The following is an 18,035-nucleotide window of genomic DNA, read 5'->3' on the forward strand; positions in this document are numbered from 1 at the left end:
TCTGCTGGTTGGAAATATGAGTGGTTCAGAAGAACCTCACACACCTCTGAAGACACAATCAATGATGGACTAAATGGAAACATCAGAGTCTCACAAGGAGGAATCTACAGATGCAGAGGATTTAGAGGAGAACCAGCCGTCTACTCTGATCCAAGTGATGAAGTCACCATTCAAATAACCTGTGAGGGATTTCACTTTATTGAAAGCTTTTCACAATCATTGATTTTAACATTAAAAATGTGTTTGTTTGTTTTGTTTTTTTAAATCCAACAAAGTCAGTGTAACCCAAAAACCCAGCTGGTCTCAGATCTTCAGAGGAGAGACGATCACTCTGACATGTGAGGTTCAGGGAGGTGAAGGAGTTCAGTGGGAAATATCAAAATATCTGTATTTATAAAAATGAATGTAGAAAATAAATAAATGAATGACTCATTTATTAATGCATGTTTTATTGAGACTTTTATTCTAGACGTTGGCCTCGGTTTAGACAGATAAATACATCTTTTTTGAACTCCACAGCACACAAACCAAAGGCTGAACTGAAGATCACAAAGTCTCCAGTAGGGGGCAGAGTGACCCTGAGCTGTTCAGTGAAGCCTTCATCATCTGGTTGGAGTTTCTTCTGGTTCAGAGGAGAGAAACCCTCCAAACTGCTGAGAACACAAGATGCTGATTTCCTCTCAAATGGACAAATCAGAGTCTCACAGGGAGGAGTCTACAGATGCAGAGGAGGAAGAGGAGAACCAGTTTATCACACAGAGTTCAGTGATCCAGTCACCATTGATGGTGAGTTTAAACAGGTTTAAATGGAGCACAAAAAAAGAAAAACTGTTTAACTGTTTGTTATTTTGAACAATATCTATTAAACTGTAACGTTTTGGTTCTAAAGTTCTTCAGTCTTATTTTTTAAGCACAACTTTTTCTTCACTTTTAACTAGAAAGTCACTGGAACAAATTTGTCTTCTAAAAAGGCCAAAATGAGCCCTGCTGTAAATGTAAACGCATAAAACTAACAAAAGGACGTTGGTGTGACACTGTGGGCTTGATTTGAAAACAGCTGTGAAATTATTTAACAACAACAATTGTTCTCATCTTTATTGATTAAACTACTGTTTCCTTTTTATGGTTTTGATTGGCATATTTGAAAATACACAGCACAATCATGAAGAAAGTGAAAAATCTCCTGCTTCATTTCTGTCTGACAGCAGAGTTATCAGAGTTCTGTCAACCTGTGGAGCTTCTTCTATCAGAACCAAAGGTGTCACATGAAAGAGTTTGGTCAGAAACACAACCAAGTCACTAAAAACAACACTATTTCTCCACCAGAACCTGTCCTGAGAGTGTCTCCATGGTGGTTGAGTCCTGGAGCCTCAGTGACTCTGAGCTGTGAGGTTGAACATGTGTCTGCAGGATGGAGCTTCTACTGGTATAAAGCTGTTCCTGATCTATCACACAAGTCTGGCTCTTACAGCTATGAGCTGCTGCCTGCTAGCTCCAATGGGACTGCAGACAACTCCTACATCATTCATGGACAGACACACACAGCAGGATATGTGTGCAGAGCTGGAAGAGGAGAGCCACACTTCTACACTCTTTACAGTCAACCTCACTTTGTCTGGTCTGGAGGTCAGACTTCTGATTGTTGATTCATTTCTGTCAACACTGAATGATTTCTCTTCACATTTCTAATGCTGTCAGATTCCGCTCTTTAGTTTGCTTGTTTCCACTTATTGCTAACAGTCAACTGTCATTCAAAATGTTGGAAACAAATGTTTCTTTTTCATTTGCATAGAGCCATTCTAACTCCAAGCCATTGAATGAAAATCCATTGAAACACATTTGTTTTTGTGTCTCTTTGCTCTCCAAATGAAGCTAAAGTGTGCTGATCTTCATCCTGTTTGTTTTCAGATCTTCATCCATCAGCGTCTCTCTCAGTGAGTCCTGACAGAGTCCAACACTTCACCTCTGACTCTGTCTCACTGAGCTGTGAGGGAAACTCTGCTGAGTGGAGAGTCAGCAGGTTTCTGCTTCCTGACTTCCTGTCATTCTGTTCTGACTGGGGAACAATGAATGGATCAACATGTCATGTTCAGAAGATCCAGTCCAGTAATGCAGTGTACTGGTGTGAGTCTGGATCAGCATTCAGCAACGCAGTCAACATCACTGGACACTGTGAGTGGAAACATGTTTGGATTCCTATTTTTAGCTTGACTTTCATCATTGGATTGATTTGAAACACATGCAGAAGTTGAAGATGGATTTAGATGATCAACTGGATGTCAAAGCAGAATGAAGCAGACGTCAAACATGTTGGGATCATATGTGATGAAGATGAATGTTGATGTTTCCAGATGATGATGAGCTTCTCCTGCTGAGTCCTGTCCATCCTGTGACTGAGGGACATTCTGTTACTCTTGGCTGCAAGTTGAGGACAGAAAATCTTCTTTCTAAAGTGTTTTTCTATCAAAATGACACAATCATCCAAAGTGAGAGCAGAGTGGAGATGATCATCCCTGCAGTGTCAAAGTCTCATGAAGGCTTCTACAAGTGTCAATCCTCAGGAAAAGAATCACCACAGAGCTGGTTGGCAGTAACATGTCAGCAAATCTCTATTGATTCATTGGAAATCCTTTAGGTGATAATATTTACATATATTTGAATCAAACATGTTTTTTTACAGCTGCATCCAGACCTGACAGCTCCTCATTTCCTGTCTTGGTTGTTGCTCTAACTTCTGTAGTTTTGGTCATTTTTCTATTCATGATGTGGTTTCTCTACAAAAGATTAAGAGGTGAGAAATATTATTATTATTAGATAATATTCATAATAATCTCATGTTAATCAATAACAGATTTTTCTCTTTTCCAGATTCAGACATCATCAGGTTTGTGCAGCTCTGTGTTTCTATGTTTAAAGTGTGACAGATGATTTTCTTGGAGATGATGTTTTCAATCATTCTAATCTTTCTATTTCTTTCTTCCAGCAGCTCTCAGGACAACAACCAGAATTGTGTTCCAGATGAGATTGATGTTCAACACAACACATATGCCTCTCTGCTCCATGGTCAGCTTGAATTCTGACTTATTTTTCATGAAGAAATCATTGAATGAACATGTTTGAAAAGTTTGTCTGAAATTTCTTATTTCATTTTCTTCTGGTTTGTATTTGAAGGTGATGTTGCTCTTTATGAGTCACTCAGACGCCTTGAAGACCCAGAAAATGATCCAGATTATGCCAACATAGGTAATCTGAGGGGATTTTTTGGTTGATGTAATGGATTATTTTTTTTTGCAATAGTTCAGTTTGTTTAAACTCAGAAAGTGACTCACTGAGACTGAATCAGTAAAAGGTTGATCCACAAATTTATGCTTCCTGCTGACATGAACTGCAAGTTTGGCTTCTCCAACAATGAAATGAAGCAGTTGTCTTTTCTCTTTGTCCACCTTCTTGAACCCTGACCCATAAATAAAACATCAAATAGAAAAACTGACAGTAAAACAGCAAACACAAACATATAAAGAGAGAAGAGGCCTGAAAGGCTACAAATCATGAGAAAGTGTCTCCCTTAGGTCACAAAAAGGGCAGCGGTCAGAAACAGTGGTTGAGAACAAAGATAAAGCAGTTCCAAATAACAGCCCCATGTCAGATCCTCCATTGGAGGTCACCAGTTCTCTTCAGTTTAGGAGCTTTTTAAAGAACTCTCCACTGCGGTCCATCCTCCCCTCCACTCAGTTTTTCAGTCCATGCACTGGAAAGGCGGTTCTGCAACTTAGTCCTGTTCAAAGCTTTCACTCGGTTAATATACAACGTCCTCCTGTCTGCACAGTGAAGACAGCTGTTCCAGGGTCAGAACTACAGAGGTGCAAAATGAAGGTCAACTGAAGTCCAGGGGTGGTTTCATCCCAAATCTCCAACCAAAGATCAACGGCTCCTTTAAGAGCTAAAACAGAGAGGGAGAGAATTTTCTTTATTTCACAACACTCAAACGGTGCAGAGACTTAAAAACACTCTCATAAAAAGAAGTTAACCTACGTAAATCTAAAAGTTTAGTGTCCATCAAAAACAGAGAATCCTCCAGCCTCAGACCACTCACATGCTTCAAGACAGCATTTTGTTGTCTGCTATCAATTCACAACAATTTAAATAAAGAAATACTCAGAAATGTAGTTTTAATCTAAATTTCCTTTATAAATGTCCTCTATCATGAGAAAAATGCTACAAGAACATATTAGAACACCAAGAAGGAGAAGCATGTTTTCTATGAGACTGAAGGGTTTGAGCAACACAAGTTAGAAAATCCACCAAGACTCTCAGAATCCATGTGCTCTTCCTCAGGAGGAAGAGGATGAAGATCATAGATGGACTTTGATGTTTTCTGCTGCTTTTGTTTGACTCGTGCAGCTTCTGCTCTCAGACTGACATTCTTCAGGTCTTTGATGAGGATTTTCTTCTGGTTGAACTTGACTTTGGTGGAACTGATGGATTCCTAGTTTGAATGCTGCCAGTGCTTTACTGTCTAACACTTAGAGCACAAACGAATCAAACAGCCTTGAATCACACTGGAATTCTTCAGGACTCACCTGCAGAGAATCTCTCACATGTCAGAATGAAACATTTCTAGAAGAAAAAGCTTAAATAAAGTCAATGTCTCTGTCATCAGCAGGAGCTGAAGAAGAATGAAGAAAAACTGGGCTGTCTGCTTTTCTATCCTGGAACTCCAAGAGCGCCACCTGGATTTAGACTTCTTTAAAGATGAGAAACTCCTGAGGAACTCAGCTTCTGACTCTTTCTGCAGCTGCTGAACACGACTAACAAACTGTACAAAACTTCTTTACAATTGAAATGATTTCTGAATTGTATTTGAGTCCACACAAGGATTTGGGTCACTGTAACACTTTTCTAAAGTTCTGTTTTATTAATGTGTTTTAAATCTTCTGAATTGGCTGATTATTTTCGACCTGTTTCTAGTGACCTCTAGCGGTTGCAACAGGTATTGTTGTTCAACGAATTTATTTGAATGAACTTTGTTGAAAAAGTGCACATGTAGAAACAGAAAAGACCTGCAAGCATGCACGCACTGCGTTGTGTCATTTAAAGAATTTTCTCAAGTTAGAGGTTGCATCCCCGATACGTGGTGAAAATGTAATTTTATTAATTCTGATTTGGCTGCTTGGTGGTGCTGTGGTTAGCGCTTTGTGCCACAAAGGAAGAAGGCCCCTGTTCAAGGCTGGGGGACCTCCATGACGAACATCAATGGGGGACCTTTCTGTGTGGAGTTTGCATGTTCTCCCCGTGGGGACTCTGGCTTCCTCCCACTGTCCAAAAACATGCTTCATAGATTAATTGGTCAAAATTGTCCCTAAGTGTTAATGTAAGAGTGCATGGATGTGTGAATGTGGACACTCTACCATGTGACAGACTGGCGACCTGTACGGGTTGTCCCCTGCCTTTGCCCACAAGTGGCCGGGATAGGCTCCAGCAGCCTAGTGACCCCGAAAGGCAAAAACAGAATAGAAGATAAAGGATTACTACTAATTTTGGTCAAGAAATATGTTTATCATTCTATTATTTTATTTTTTGGTTTTGAACAGTAATGATGGAATGGTATGCATATTTATATACATTAATTGTTGATCATTTTCTTTCAGTTTTTCCCTTTAAATATCATTAAACCTGCTGACAACGTTCGACGTCTCCAGAGTCGTGATATGAGAAAAGTGTTCAAAACCTCCTGCATCTGACATTTCTTTGTCATTTTAATTAAGTGACATGAAATGGCACAAGCTTCATGGACAGACACAACAACACTAACATATGTACATGAACAGAGCTGTTGGATTTTGGTCTTTTTTTATTTGATTTCATAAAAACTATCTATACTGCAGCCATTTTCTTCTCTTAGGGTGTATTCATACTGAAAAAGTCTGTCCTCTTTTGCAGCACTTTAGATCTTTTGACCTCTGAACATTTGAGTTAAACTGAATAGAGAGAATCTGCAGAGAGAAATCTGGAGGCTGATAGGTAGTTCCATCATATTCATATATGAATTGGACTGATGATTCCTGATGTCACCCCAAGGATTCTGACAGGTGTAAATGAAGCCTGAAGGGGCGTGGCCATGTTGAAAATGAACAATTAGAACAAAGTAAGGTGAGGTAAACCTCCCGGTTCTCCCAATACCATAAAAAAATAAAGACTCAAAACAAAGACTTCAACCAGAACAAACAGCTTCTATGATGCATTTAAAAAGAGATAAAATCTCCAAATCAGTCCTGGTTTTAATAAATCAATGGCTCTAATAAATACAAGCCTGTGACAGCATCTTTGTTTAAGAAAACTTGGCTCATCTAAGGCGCTGTGTGGACGATCAGGTGGTTTATGGTGGTCGTGTCTCATTTAGGACTTTTGAGTCTGAGGATGAGATGCTGCCTCAGCTGCTGATTCAGGAGAAGAGACAGAAATAAAGCTCTTCCTCTGAGGAAGAAGAAATTGTTCTTACTGGAGAGGAAAATAGAAATGAAGCTGAAATCTGCAGACCTCAAGGTTCACTCTGACGGTCTAACCTGGTTTAAGTCCAGACTGAACCTCTAAGAAAACACAGGTTTTAGGGTTTGACCCATTCTGACGGACAAACTCTGTTTTTCTGTGTAAATCTTTGTTGGAAGTTTGTACATTAACTTCTTTGAAGGACTTTTCTGTCAGTTGCAAAGTTTTTAGTATAAATGTTGATTGACAGCAGAAAATATTGTTTATTGCGGTATTCAGGGGTGTGTTTGTCACTTAGGGGCAGGAACCTTTCTGGTTGATCTGATTGGCTGAAATTTGCATGCCAAGCAGCGGGGCGGGACTTTCATTTTGGGGCTTTAATAGAAAAGGAACGGCGGCTGTAACGTGGATTAAAAGCATTAAAACTGTAACAAATGCAGTGATTTTCACATGAGAAAAACTTAAAGCACAAAAAATCCGCTGCACTTTCTTACCTTAGTTTTGGGTCGTTGGTTAATGTTTTAATCCACGTTACATCCGCGTTTTGTTTTCTATGAATGCCTCTAACAGTGGGGGGGGGGACAAACAAGTTTGACACAAAGAGCTGACATTTCTAAAAGTGACAGTCAAAGAGCCACACCACACACTGACCTGCCAGACACACACACAAATAAAACCATGTTATTTCCCATAGCACACTCCTCTCCTTATGTAGCCGGGCACACTCTTGCTGCTGGGTGTGTGCAGCATCGGCTAAAAACTTCTGCGTTGTGTCCTCAATGAATAAAGAGTCTCACACCGGGATTGCCATCATATGAGGGAATTTACTGTGTGAAAACAAAAATACAGCACATAAACGTCGCGTCGGGTCTCAAGGCCTGTTCACACCGGGACGAATTTCGCCGGCGATTTTCGCCGACGTTTAACGCCTCGTGACTAAACAAAGGGCACCAATGAGAGTGTGCACACCGACGCGAAAAAACGCCAGGCGTTAAAGCGTCGAAAAAAAAAAACGCCTCGGGTTCGTTTTTTTTTTTTCGACGCGTCGCGTCGAAATCTACTCGACCAATGAGAACGGCGCTTTTGCTCACGTGTCTGGAGCTTCTGAAGTTACAGTAAAACACAACTTGGGGGCGCTCAAACACAAAACTGCCTTGCTGAGCACACATACCAGCGAAGAAGATAGACGCCAAGTAGCGTCTACACTGCCGCGAAGCAATAATGACGGACATTCTAAAATATCCCCGAACCAAGCACCAGTTGGAGCAACTGGTGCTTGAAATATTCATGTTTTCTTTGTTTGATTCTGACAAGCGCGTAAATACTTGCTCTCTTCTTCTGAGTGAAAAGCGACTTTAAGAAGCGTAAAGTTGCGCAGCGCCACCTTGTGTACAGGAGTATTTCTGTTTTACATTAAGCGCCATCTAATGTCAGGGAATGAAATTGCATGTTCACTCCACTCATCGTCAGCGAAAATCGCCTGGGTGTGAACACAAAAAACGTGACGAAAAACGCTGGCGAATAACGCCTGGCGAATATTCGTCCCGGTGTGTACGGGCCTTCACTCTTCCACACACACACCTCCTCTCGGCAGTCCTCACAGAGACTCTACATATTACAAAAGTACATATATAGCACACTTCCGCTCATTGAATGGCATTTTTGTATCATTTCAAATTACAAAACATCAATACAAATAACACTGTGTAATAAAATATACCCCAAACAAATATAAATCAACTAATAAAAAGCAAAAGGCAATGAAATATATCTGATGAAAATAAATGCTCACATACCTGTGTGAAAACAAAAATACAGCACATAAACGTCGCGTCGGGTCTCACTCTTCCACACACACACCTGAGGAAGGCGGAGAAAACCCCCAGAGTCACATGTGAGACCATACATGCTAGCTCAAGTCCCGTCAAGGCTAGCATACCGCCAAGTGCTGCATTTGCCCATAACAATATATTTCACGCGATAAGAAAAAATAAAAATGATGTGAGGAAAGTTTTAACTTGTTAACATGTTTTTATATTTTAAACTTTAACTAAACTCCCCTTTTTACCCAAACTGGTTAGAGCAAAGTCTGCTGCTTACCTCCTCTCGGCAGTCCTCACAGAGACTGAGGTGAATGCCGCGAAAGGACAGGAAGTAGCAGCGAACCACCAAAATAAAAGTCTCAGCTTAAAACATTCCCATAAAAACAACAAAATAAAGACAACAAAAGCGATTTTGGTGAAATTAACACAAAACATATTACATGGGCTACATCCTCCTCTCCTAGATTTCGCCAAAATGTATCTAATAGAAAACGAAACCTCATCACTAAGCAAGGGCTCCAAGAAAGCTCTAAGCTTCACAGTCAATTAGATAATTACCTGTCATACAGGTTCAGAGTAGTCATAAGGTTGATCAGACCTTAATGTCTCCTAGATTAATATGATGCCGTTTACACCATACAAGTACCTTGCCACCAGTACACATAGACTCTGAGGGATACTTGAATACCATGTATCACAAAAAAACACGCTATCCCCTGAACTTTCAGAAGAACGTCAACAATGACTGAGACTTCCTATTAAGAGAACTTGCAAATTCTCTCAAACCCAAAGGCCTCTGAACCATAGTTTCAATAAGTCGGTTGACCTTTCTGCTAACTCTCCCTACTCGAGTCGTGACTACACATTCCTCATTTTTCACCGGATGTGCCTGAGTCAGCACTTCAGAAGTGTCCTTATCAGGGTCTGGGTGAACTAGGTGCAAGTCTGCCAGTGTGTCAGCTTCAGGCTCCAATGAAGATAACTGAGCAAGGGGTGAATTGGAAACATTCTCAACATCCAGACTATCCAAATCATCACCTCCATCCCTCTGAGGGCTCCATTCACTTAGGCATTGAGATGGAATTACATCACTCAGAGACTCTCTTTCACTGTCTGGCTCTGGAGAATCTTGACTTGTCTGGTCCAAATGAGATGTTCTGTCACCCTGGTCCATCTGACTGCATGAAAACTCAGAGCCACTCATTATCCACGAGCTAGTCCGCACCATGCTGTTGTCCACATCAAACGAGTCAGGTGTGCACAACTCCTCATCAGCATCACAAGCCTTCACAACTGGCAGGAAGCTCACATCCAATAGTAGGTTCCTGTGCACAACATTTGTTACTCCGTTGAAGTCTTCTACTTTGTAGGTATGGTTCTGTGTGTTCCTGTCCTTGACTGTGTACACTGTGGGGCTCCACTTGTCAGCTAACTTTTTCTTGCCTCGTTCACCCTTGTTTGCCATGAGGACTCTATCTCCGATGTTCAGATGAGTGCCTTTGATCTTACGGTTGTAGCCCTCAGCTTGTTTGTCTTGTTCTTTAGTGCTGTGTTTTTGAGCAATCCTAGCTGCTTCATGAAGATGTGACATGAGTGTTTTAACATAGTTTTTGTAATCCACCACCACAGTATCACTCAACACTTGTTTAAACATAACATCAACAGGCAGTCTTGGAATCCTTCCGAACATCAACTGAAAAGGAGCATATCCAGTAGTTTCATGCACTGTTGAATTGTATGCAAATGTCAAGGTCTGTATCTGCTGAGGCCACTTTTCCTTTTGTCTCAGGGGGAGAGACCGAAGCATGTTTCCAAGCGTTCGGTTAAATCTCTCTGTCCCACCATTCCCCATGGGGTGATATGCTGTTGTGCGGGATTTTGACACTCCTGAATACTTGAGCAGCTCAGCAAGGAGTTCACTTTCAAAATTTGTGCCTTGATCGGAGTGAATGCGCTCGGGAAAACCATACACTCAAAACACATGATCCCACAGTTTTTTTGCCACCTGCTTAGCTTTTTGATTTGGGCAGGGGAATGCGTGGGCCAGCTTTGTAAAATGATCTGTTATGACGAGTACATCTACTGACCGCTGCTTCGTATCCTCAGCACTCCAGAAATCCAAGCACACTAACTCCATAGGAGCAGAAGTTCGAATACTCTCCAAAGGAGCACGAGCAGAAGGGTCTGGAGTCTTCGCCAGGATGCACCTTTGACAACACTTCACATAGTCTTTTATGTCAAGCTCCATTTTCGGCCAAAAAAATCTCTGCCTTGCGAGATGCATTGTTCTCGCCTGTCCCTGGTGTCCTGCAAAGTCATGAATAGCACACAAAGCTTTCTCTTTGAGACTTTCTGGAAGAACAAACTGATGCCTCTTCTGTTTACTAATGGGATCTTTGGTGACTCTGTAAAGAACCCCATTTTGAAATTTAAGTCTCTCAAATTGCTTTAGCAAAACCATAGTTCTTGAATCAAATTTTGCTCTTTCACGTCTAGATGGGCGTTTCTTACAACTGACAAATGGCATGAGAGCCGAAATGGCAACATCATTTTCCTGACTCTGCTGCAGTTCCGCCAGTGTGAACATTGGAAGTGAGTCCTGTCCTGGAGGCAACAAATCCTGCACTGCTTGAATAAATTGCACAGCTCTTGTCTCAGCAACAGCTTCCCATTGATTATGAACATTCAGCAGAGCACTCACATCTTCATCACAGCAACTTAGGGCCGGGTTAGACTGAAGAGTTGTGTCTCTCTGCTTTGATCTGTTAACTCTCTGACATTGGACTTTTAATCTGAAGGTGTCTTGAATACTGTCCGGGGTGGTATTCTCAGCCTCAGCAAGTAGTTGTTCATACTGTTCAGTTATGAGTCTTTCGCCAACTGTTTTAGCGAAGGGGTCTCTGCTGAGGGTATCCGCTACAACATTCTTTGTCCCTGGGATGTGTTTCAAATCACATGTGTAAGGAGCTAGCTTAGACACCCAGCGTTGCTCACAGGCATCTAATTTAGGCTTAGTCATTATATAGGTAAGAGGATTGTTGTCAGTCCATACTGTAAATGAATGGCCTCTTAACCAATGACTGAATTTCTCGCACACACTCCATTTCAGGGCTAGGAATTCGAGCCGATGGGCTGGATATTTCTTTTGAGAGGTGCTCAAAGTCTTGCTTGCAAAAGCAATGGGCCGGGCCTTTGTTTCGCCAGCGTGAACCTGTGATAACACAGCACCAAGCTCATCTAACGAAGCATCAATGGACAAAATCAGAGGCTGAGTGAAATCTGGATGCGAAAGAACGACACAGTTTAAAAGACTGTCTTTGAGTTTAGAAAGCGACACTTCACACTCATCTGTCCAATCGGAGGGCTTGAGTTTTCTGTATGAGCCTTGGTTGCTGTTTAACTTGACTCTACCGCGCCTCTTTTGGCCAGACGTAAGAGAAAACAGTGGCTTAGCTAGGCTGGAACAGTTTGGGATGAAATGCTGATAATACAACACCATGCCCAGAAAGGACTTAATTCGCTTTGCAGATGGAGTGCAACCATCATCTTCCATGAGATCTGTCTTTGTCATTTTTGTTATCGCATCCACTTTTGTTGGGTCTACAGCAACTCCGTTCTTATCAATTATGTGGCCCAGGAATTTAACCGATGACCTCATTAAGTGACACTTTTTGGGACTTAATTTTAGGTTATGGAGCCTAAGCCGTTGAAAAACCACCTCAAGCCTCATCAAAGCCTCTTGTTCTGTTGCTGCAAACACTAACAAATCATCAAGGTAACAAAGAAGGCTGCTGAAGTTTAGATCTCCAAAAATACTGAGCATCATTCGCATGAATGAGGCCGGACTGTTGCATAATCCTTGTGGCATTCGATTATATTCGTAAAGTCCCATGGGAGTTGTGAATGCGGTGTACTTTTTATCACTCTCTGCCATTGGGATATTATAAAATCCAGAGGTCAAGTCCATTGTGCTAAAATAGGCATTTCCGCCTAGAGCAGCTAAGCAGTCTGACTGATGCGGGAGTGGGTGTGCATCTTTGAAAGTCTTGGCATTCAGCCACCTGAAATCGGTGCAGAGTCTAAGACTACCATCCTTTTTCCACACTAGGACAAGCGGGGAAGCATATTCACTCACTGATTTCCTAATGATGTCTTGCTCCTCCATTTCAGACAACACTTGTCGTAATTTCTGGTAGTGGGCAGGTGGTACTCGCCGGTAGGGCATTCGAACCGGTCTTTCGTCCGTAAGCCTGATACGATGCACAAAACCTTTTGCCTCACCACAATCTAATGGATGTTTAGAAAAAATGTCATTGTACTGTTCCAGTAGAGCAACTAGCTTTCCCTTACCACTGGGGCTTGCCTGGCACTGGTCTAGGTCAATGTCAGCAAGACCCACCTGTTTCAGTTTCTGTTTTACATCTAGGGGGTAGCTGTCCGACTTCTCCTGTTTCTCAAAATTTTCAAGCTGGCACAAGCCTTGTGAAAGCAAAAACTCCTCTACTGCAACACATGTAGATACATCTGCCAGCTTAGCATTCCTCTTTAATGTGACAGGTTTATCAGAAAGATTAGTGACCTTCATAGCGACCCACCTGTCACCCCACAATGGCGTGACTACACGGCCAACCATGATGTTACGTGGCATGGACTTGGATGTTGTTGGTTCAACAACAACTGTGCTACCAAGCGAAATGACAGCATTTTTCGGGAGTTTACCCCAAACCAAGTGTTCTTGCCTGGCTAGCAAAGTCACTGACTGCTGCAGCTTAACTGTCCCGATCTTATCTGGGAGCTCATCATATTGCCATTGGGAAGAGTTAACCATGAGATTAAGAAACTGCTCACACTCTGGAGAAAGACTGCCACTGGAAACTAAATGCAGACAATCATTGGTCACCCTGAACTGACTCATCAAAAATCTGATTACATTAGTTCCTATAATCAAATCATCACGCTGTCCAGACACCACAAGAACGGGTACAATGCAGTCCTGTCCATAAAGCTTCATTTCCACTTCATACATGCACTTAGGTTTACTCAATGCTCCCCCACAACCCACAAGTACAACCTCTTGAGTTAAGGGAATAGGACCTGAGAGCACCATTTTGTTCAACATCTCCAACTCTGCTTTTTCGCTGAGAGTGCATGCCATGGATCCTGAATCTAACATTCCCTGTACTTCAAATGTGTTGTTAAACTTGACAGTTGTGTAAAACAGTTCATCATAAGAACCCAATCGCTGCGTGTTCTGCACAATCACCTTAGCACCAGCTGGTGCTACACTGCAAGCTTTAACGTAGTGTTCTTGCATATCACCACTTTCGAGGGTATTATTACGAATGCCCACACATTCCCTCACCCAATGCGGGCCAGCTAGTTTAAAGGCGGGGTGTTCTGCTGGGTGGATGTGCCTGATTTTTGGGTGGCTTTATCGTTAGGGCAGTTCCTCTTTAAGTGGTTTGGTTCAAAGCATGCTAAACACAAGCGCTTTTGTCTGCAATGAGCAAGAGTGGAGTGCTCTTGGGACTGGCAAACTCTGCATGAGCGTCGCTGAAAATGATCAGGTTTGATAGAATCAGAAACTGCATGGTTATTCTGTGATAGTGCACGATCAAAAATAGTCATTAATGTCTTTAGACAGTCGTCGTTACATGAGGGATTAAGGTTATCCTTCTGTTTGACTGGCTCTGCTGGAGGAGTTGCACTTTCTGACGGGCTGGGTTCAGGCATTTGGACATGAACTGTAACAGGACGAGTGTGTTCATGCCTAGAGAGGGCCTGCTCTTTTCTTTCAACCTGGAAACGATCAATGTGCTCTTGGACTTCACTAGCAGTCCATTTGTCTGGGGCTTTGAATCTGAAAATGGATTGAAGTGTGGGATCCGGGCAGTGTTTAACAAACATCATGGTTGCCTCCTGACAAGGGTCTTCCATGTGCTTCCCTAGCCGCTTTAACCCTTCCTCAGCAGCATCTACAGCTTTATTCAGTCGAAACCAGTACTCAACTGGGGCCTCTCCTGGCACCGGGACTGTGCAATAAAAATCGGCCATTGGCATACATGAGTACGTCACATCACTGAAGTGCTGTCTGAGAATGTCATAGATGAGTTTGGGATTTTCCTGAGGCTTCATGGATGGACTGCTGCGCAGAGTTATCCTTACCACATCTTTAGCTTTGCCTGTTAGCTTAGACATTATTTCAGAATGCTGTTCACCAAGAGGTATGGTTCTTTTTCTGAAATAAGTTTCCATTAACTCTTGCCACTCGCACACTGTGTTCTTGTCCGAACCATCTCCCCTGAAGACTGGAGGCTCTTTCGCGTCTGGTTGGAGAACAAATTTTGCACCGGACAAATTCAGGTGACTGGGATCACTAAACGGCTGACTCACACAACTCTGGGCAGGTGTCTCATTCAATCCTTGTCCCATCTCACTTTTTAACTGATCCTTTATAGTCTGCCCTACTTGCTGAGCAATATGCGTTATCAACGAGTCTAAACTTGAGTCAGTAACAACAGGAAAACTTGAAACAGTTTCATTTTGGTTAGGGCCAGTAGGTACACTCCCCAAGATGCGGGTGGAACAAAAGGCTGGTGACCTAGTATCTGCATCTCTGACCGGAGTTTGGAGTAACTCACTCATACGTCTCCCTCTACCCACGCCGAAAGAAAACGTCTGAGTAGGAACTTTTGGTTTTCCTACCTCATCATCAAAAAATGCCATTTTGTAGTGTAGTAATCAAATTACCTGAAGTTAAACAAAGTACTGTACAAACTCTTAAACCGAAAAAGAAAAGTGTCTGGTAAATTTGCATACAAACGTCTGTTACGTTTCTCTTTGCTTAAGTAGAAAATAACCCCTTTTGGGGCGCTCTGCAGCAACCTCTGGTGACCAAGCTGGCGTTGATCCACAGCTCCAGGAACGATGTAGAACCACTCTGAGCGGTGTGGATCCGGGTCACGGCACCAATGTAGCCGGGCACACTCTTGCTGCTGGGTGTGTGCAGCATCGGCTAAAAACTTCTGCGTTGTGTCCTCAATGAATAAAGAGTCTCACACCGGGATTGCCATCATATGAGGGAATTTACTGTGTGAAAACAAAAATACAGCACATAAACGTCGCGTCGGGTCTCACTCTTCCACACACACACCTCCTCTCGGCAGTCCTCACAGAGACTCTACATATTACAAAAGTACATATATAGCACACTTCCGCTCATTGAATGGCATTTTTGTATCATTTCAAATTACAAAACATCAATACAAATAACACTGTGTAATAAAATATACCCCAAACAAATATAAATCAACTAATAAAAAGCAAAAGGCAATGAAATATATCTGATGAAAATAAATGCTCACATACCTGTGTGAAAACAAAAATACAGCACATAAACGTCGCGTCGGGTCTCACTCTTCCACACACACACCTGAGGAAGGCGGAGAAAACCCCCAGAGTCACATGTGAGACCATACATGCTAGCTCAAGTCCCGTCAAGGCTAGCATACCGCCAAGTGCTGCATTTGCCCATAACAATATATTTCACGCGATAAGAAAAAATAAAAATGATGTGAGGAAAGTTTTAACTTGTTAACATGTTTTTATATTTTAAACTTTAACTAAACTCCCCTTTTTACCCAAACTGGTTAGAGCAAAGTCTGCTGCTTACCTCCTCTCGGCAGTCCTCACAGAGACTGAGGTGAATGCCGCGAAAGGACAGGAAGTAGCAGCGAACCATCAAAATAAAAGTCTCAGCTTAAAACATTCCCATAAAAACAACAAAATAAAGACAACAAAAGCGATTTTGGTGAAATTAACACAAAACATATTACATGGGCTACACTTACAACAGCACTGGATTAAACGGCGCCGTTTCAGTTTTGAGTGTTTTTTCTGTATTTAACGTAAACACACATACCGGTGAAACGTGCACGCTGGTGTGTGTTTAAAAAAGGCAGCGAGCGCAAAACTGAGTTGGTTGTGATTTATTTTTTCAGTCATCAATCAGCATTTAAAATCCATCAAAGTCCTCATCTTCTGCATCTGAAACAGCTGGACTACATCTCTATCAGACACGCCTGCTTCACTTTCCTCATCATCAGAGTCCGTCTCTTAGCCGTGCGGGTCCAAAGAACAGTGAAAGCAGACACCTCAGGCCAAGTTTAAGTCCTGCAGTCCCGAAGTGTGGCGTAACTTGCCGGCCCTGCGTCCCAGTAAGGGGGGAGGAGGGACAGCTTTTCATTGTCATCTGCTGGAAGTAGCAGCGCTGAGCCTCGATCTTCCAACACAGGCCTTTCCTTTTCCGCGGAAACTCAGCTGCTGCTGCGTCTTCTTGTCTTGTCGGAGTTGGTTTTCCAGCGTCCAGACTTGTGAACCATGGATTCATCATTTCAAATTCTCTGGCAGCTGTTCGATAAGTTAGAAAGATCTCCACAGATTCAGACTTCCTGCTTCAATAACTCTTCTGATCAACGTTCAAATGTGTCAGCAAGTATTTCAATACTTTCGTATTAACACAGAGAGTGAACCACAGATGCATTTCTGAAGAAAAAAGATCGTTTTTTTGCCTTTTAATCAGAATTGTTCGCTTCAAGCTGTGAATGCAGACATGCAGCAGCCGGCTGCCAAGGGAGTGTCAACAAAGTGCAACCTCTGTGAAACACCACTGTGTAAAAATCAATAATCCTAAAAAAAAAAAAAAAAAATTATTATAAAGCATATTCTTGTTACAATACATATTTTGTAGGAAAGTCCATCTTTATTTTATGCTTATCTTTATGCTTTATCTTTATTTTAGTAGGAAAATAAGGTCATGATTAGTCAGTACAGGAAGTTTTGTGTCACTAACTACAGCATCTTCAAAGCCATTGAGCATTTTTGACCAAATCTGATCAATATTTAAATATGAAAAATTCCTAACAATAAACAACGTGAATTATGACATAATCTTTGTTGCAGTAGGACAATAAGGTCATGATTAGTCAGTACAGGAGGTTTGGTGACAGAAGCATTAGTATCTTCAGAGCTGTTGAGCATTTATGTTATGATTCATATCTCTATTAAATTTTAAAAACTATAAGCAATAAAATGGAGGTTGACTTTCTAACAAAATTTAGTATAATAAATTATAATGTAGCATGACTATGCTGATGAGTCTTCATTACCAGTTCATATAAATATAGACATTTATTCGCTTTTTAAAAGTTCACTGATTTTTACAGAATGGTGTTTCACAGGTTACGCACTTTGTTGACGGTCCCTTGGCAGCCGGCTCGCTGCTCTGTTTGCATTCACAGCTTAAAACGAACAATTCTGATTAAAAGGGAAAAAAAACGATCTTTTTTCTTCAGAAATGCATTTGTGGTTCACTCTCTGTGTTAATACAAAATGATTGAGATACTTGCTGACACATTTGAAAGTTTATCAGAAGAGTTATTGACGCAGGAAGTCCGAATCTGTGAAGATCTAATTTAACCGAACTGCAGCTGCTCTATTCCCGTGTTCCTCTGCGTAGCTGATAGCTTGCAGTTTAAACTATGCCTCATAAACGTGTGTCTTTGCATTTCCAGGGTTTCCAAAACGAAGTTGTTCTGCATTATTCACATATCTGCTCCTTTGTACTGTGGGGGGGGGGGGGGGGGGGGGGTCTTCTATCACGTCCTCTCCTCTCTCCGTACCGTTCTCATGCTGTTCTCTCCTAGATCCTCTTTACTGAAGTCACAC

At 41.8% G+C, this 18,035-nt stretch overlaps 1 protein-coding gene and 1 long non-coding RNA gene across 2 annotated transcripts; one reads left to right on the forward strand and one right to left on the reverse strand.

Moving 5' to 3' along the window:
* Positions 1–1,151: 1,151 nt before the first annotated feature.
* LOC144987151 (low affinity immunoglobulin gamma Fc region receptor II-b-like) lies at positions 1,152–2,829 on the forward strand. The gene is made up of 4 exons (XM_078936203.1): positions 1,152–1,626; positions 1,909–2,172; positions 2,352–2,597; positions 2,681–2,829. The coding sequence occupies exons 1-4, from the start codon at positions 1,266–1,268 to the stop codon at positions 2,812–2,814; spliced, it is 1,005 nt and encodes a 334-aa protein (XP_078792329.1). The 5' UTR covers positions 1,152–1,265; the 3' UTR covers positions 2,815–2,829.
* Positions 2,830–3,354: 525 nt separating this feature from the next.
* LOC144987378 (uncharacterized) lies at positions 3,355–16,379 on the reverse strand. The gene is made up of 3 exons (XR_013651260.1): positions 7,138–16,379; positions 5,409–5,483; positions 3,355–3,940 (listed from the first exon to the last, which is right to left on the reverse strand). It is a non-coding gene; the product is annotated as an uncharacterized LOC144987378 (long non-coding RNA).
* Between the last annotated feature and the right edge of the window lie 1,656 nt (positions 16,380–18,035).

The sequence above is a fragment of the Oryzias latipes genome, chromosome 18 (assembly GCF_053564925.1).
Source record: "Oryzias latipes strain Hd-rR chromosome 18, Olatipes_Hd-rR_3.1".
NCBI classification, from domain to species: domain Eukaryota; kingdom Metazoa; phylum Chordata; class Actinopteri; order Beloniformes; family Adrianichthyidae; genus Oryzias; species Oryzias latipes.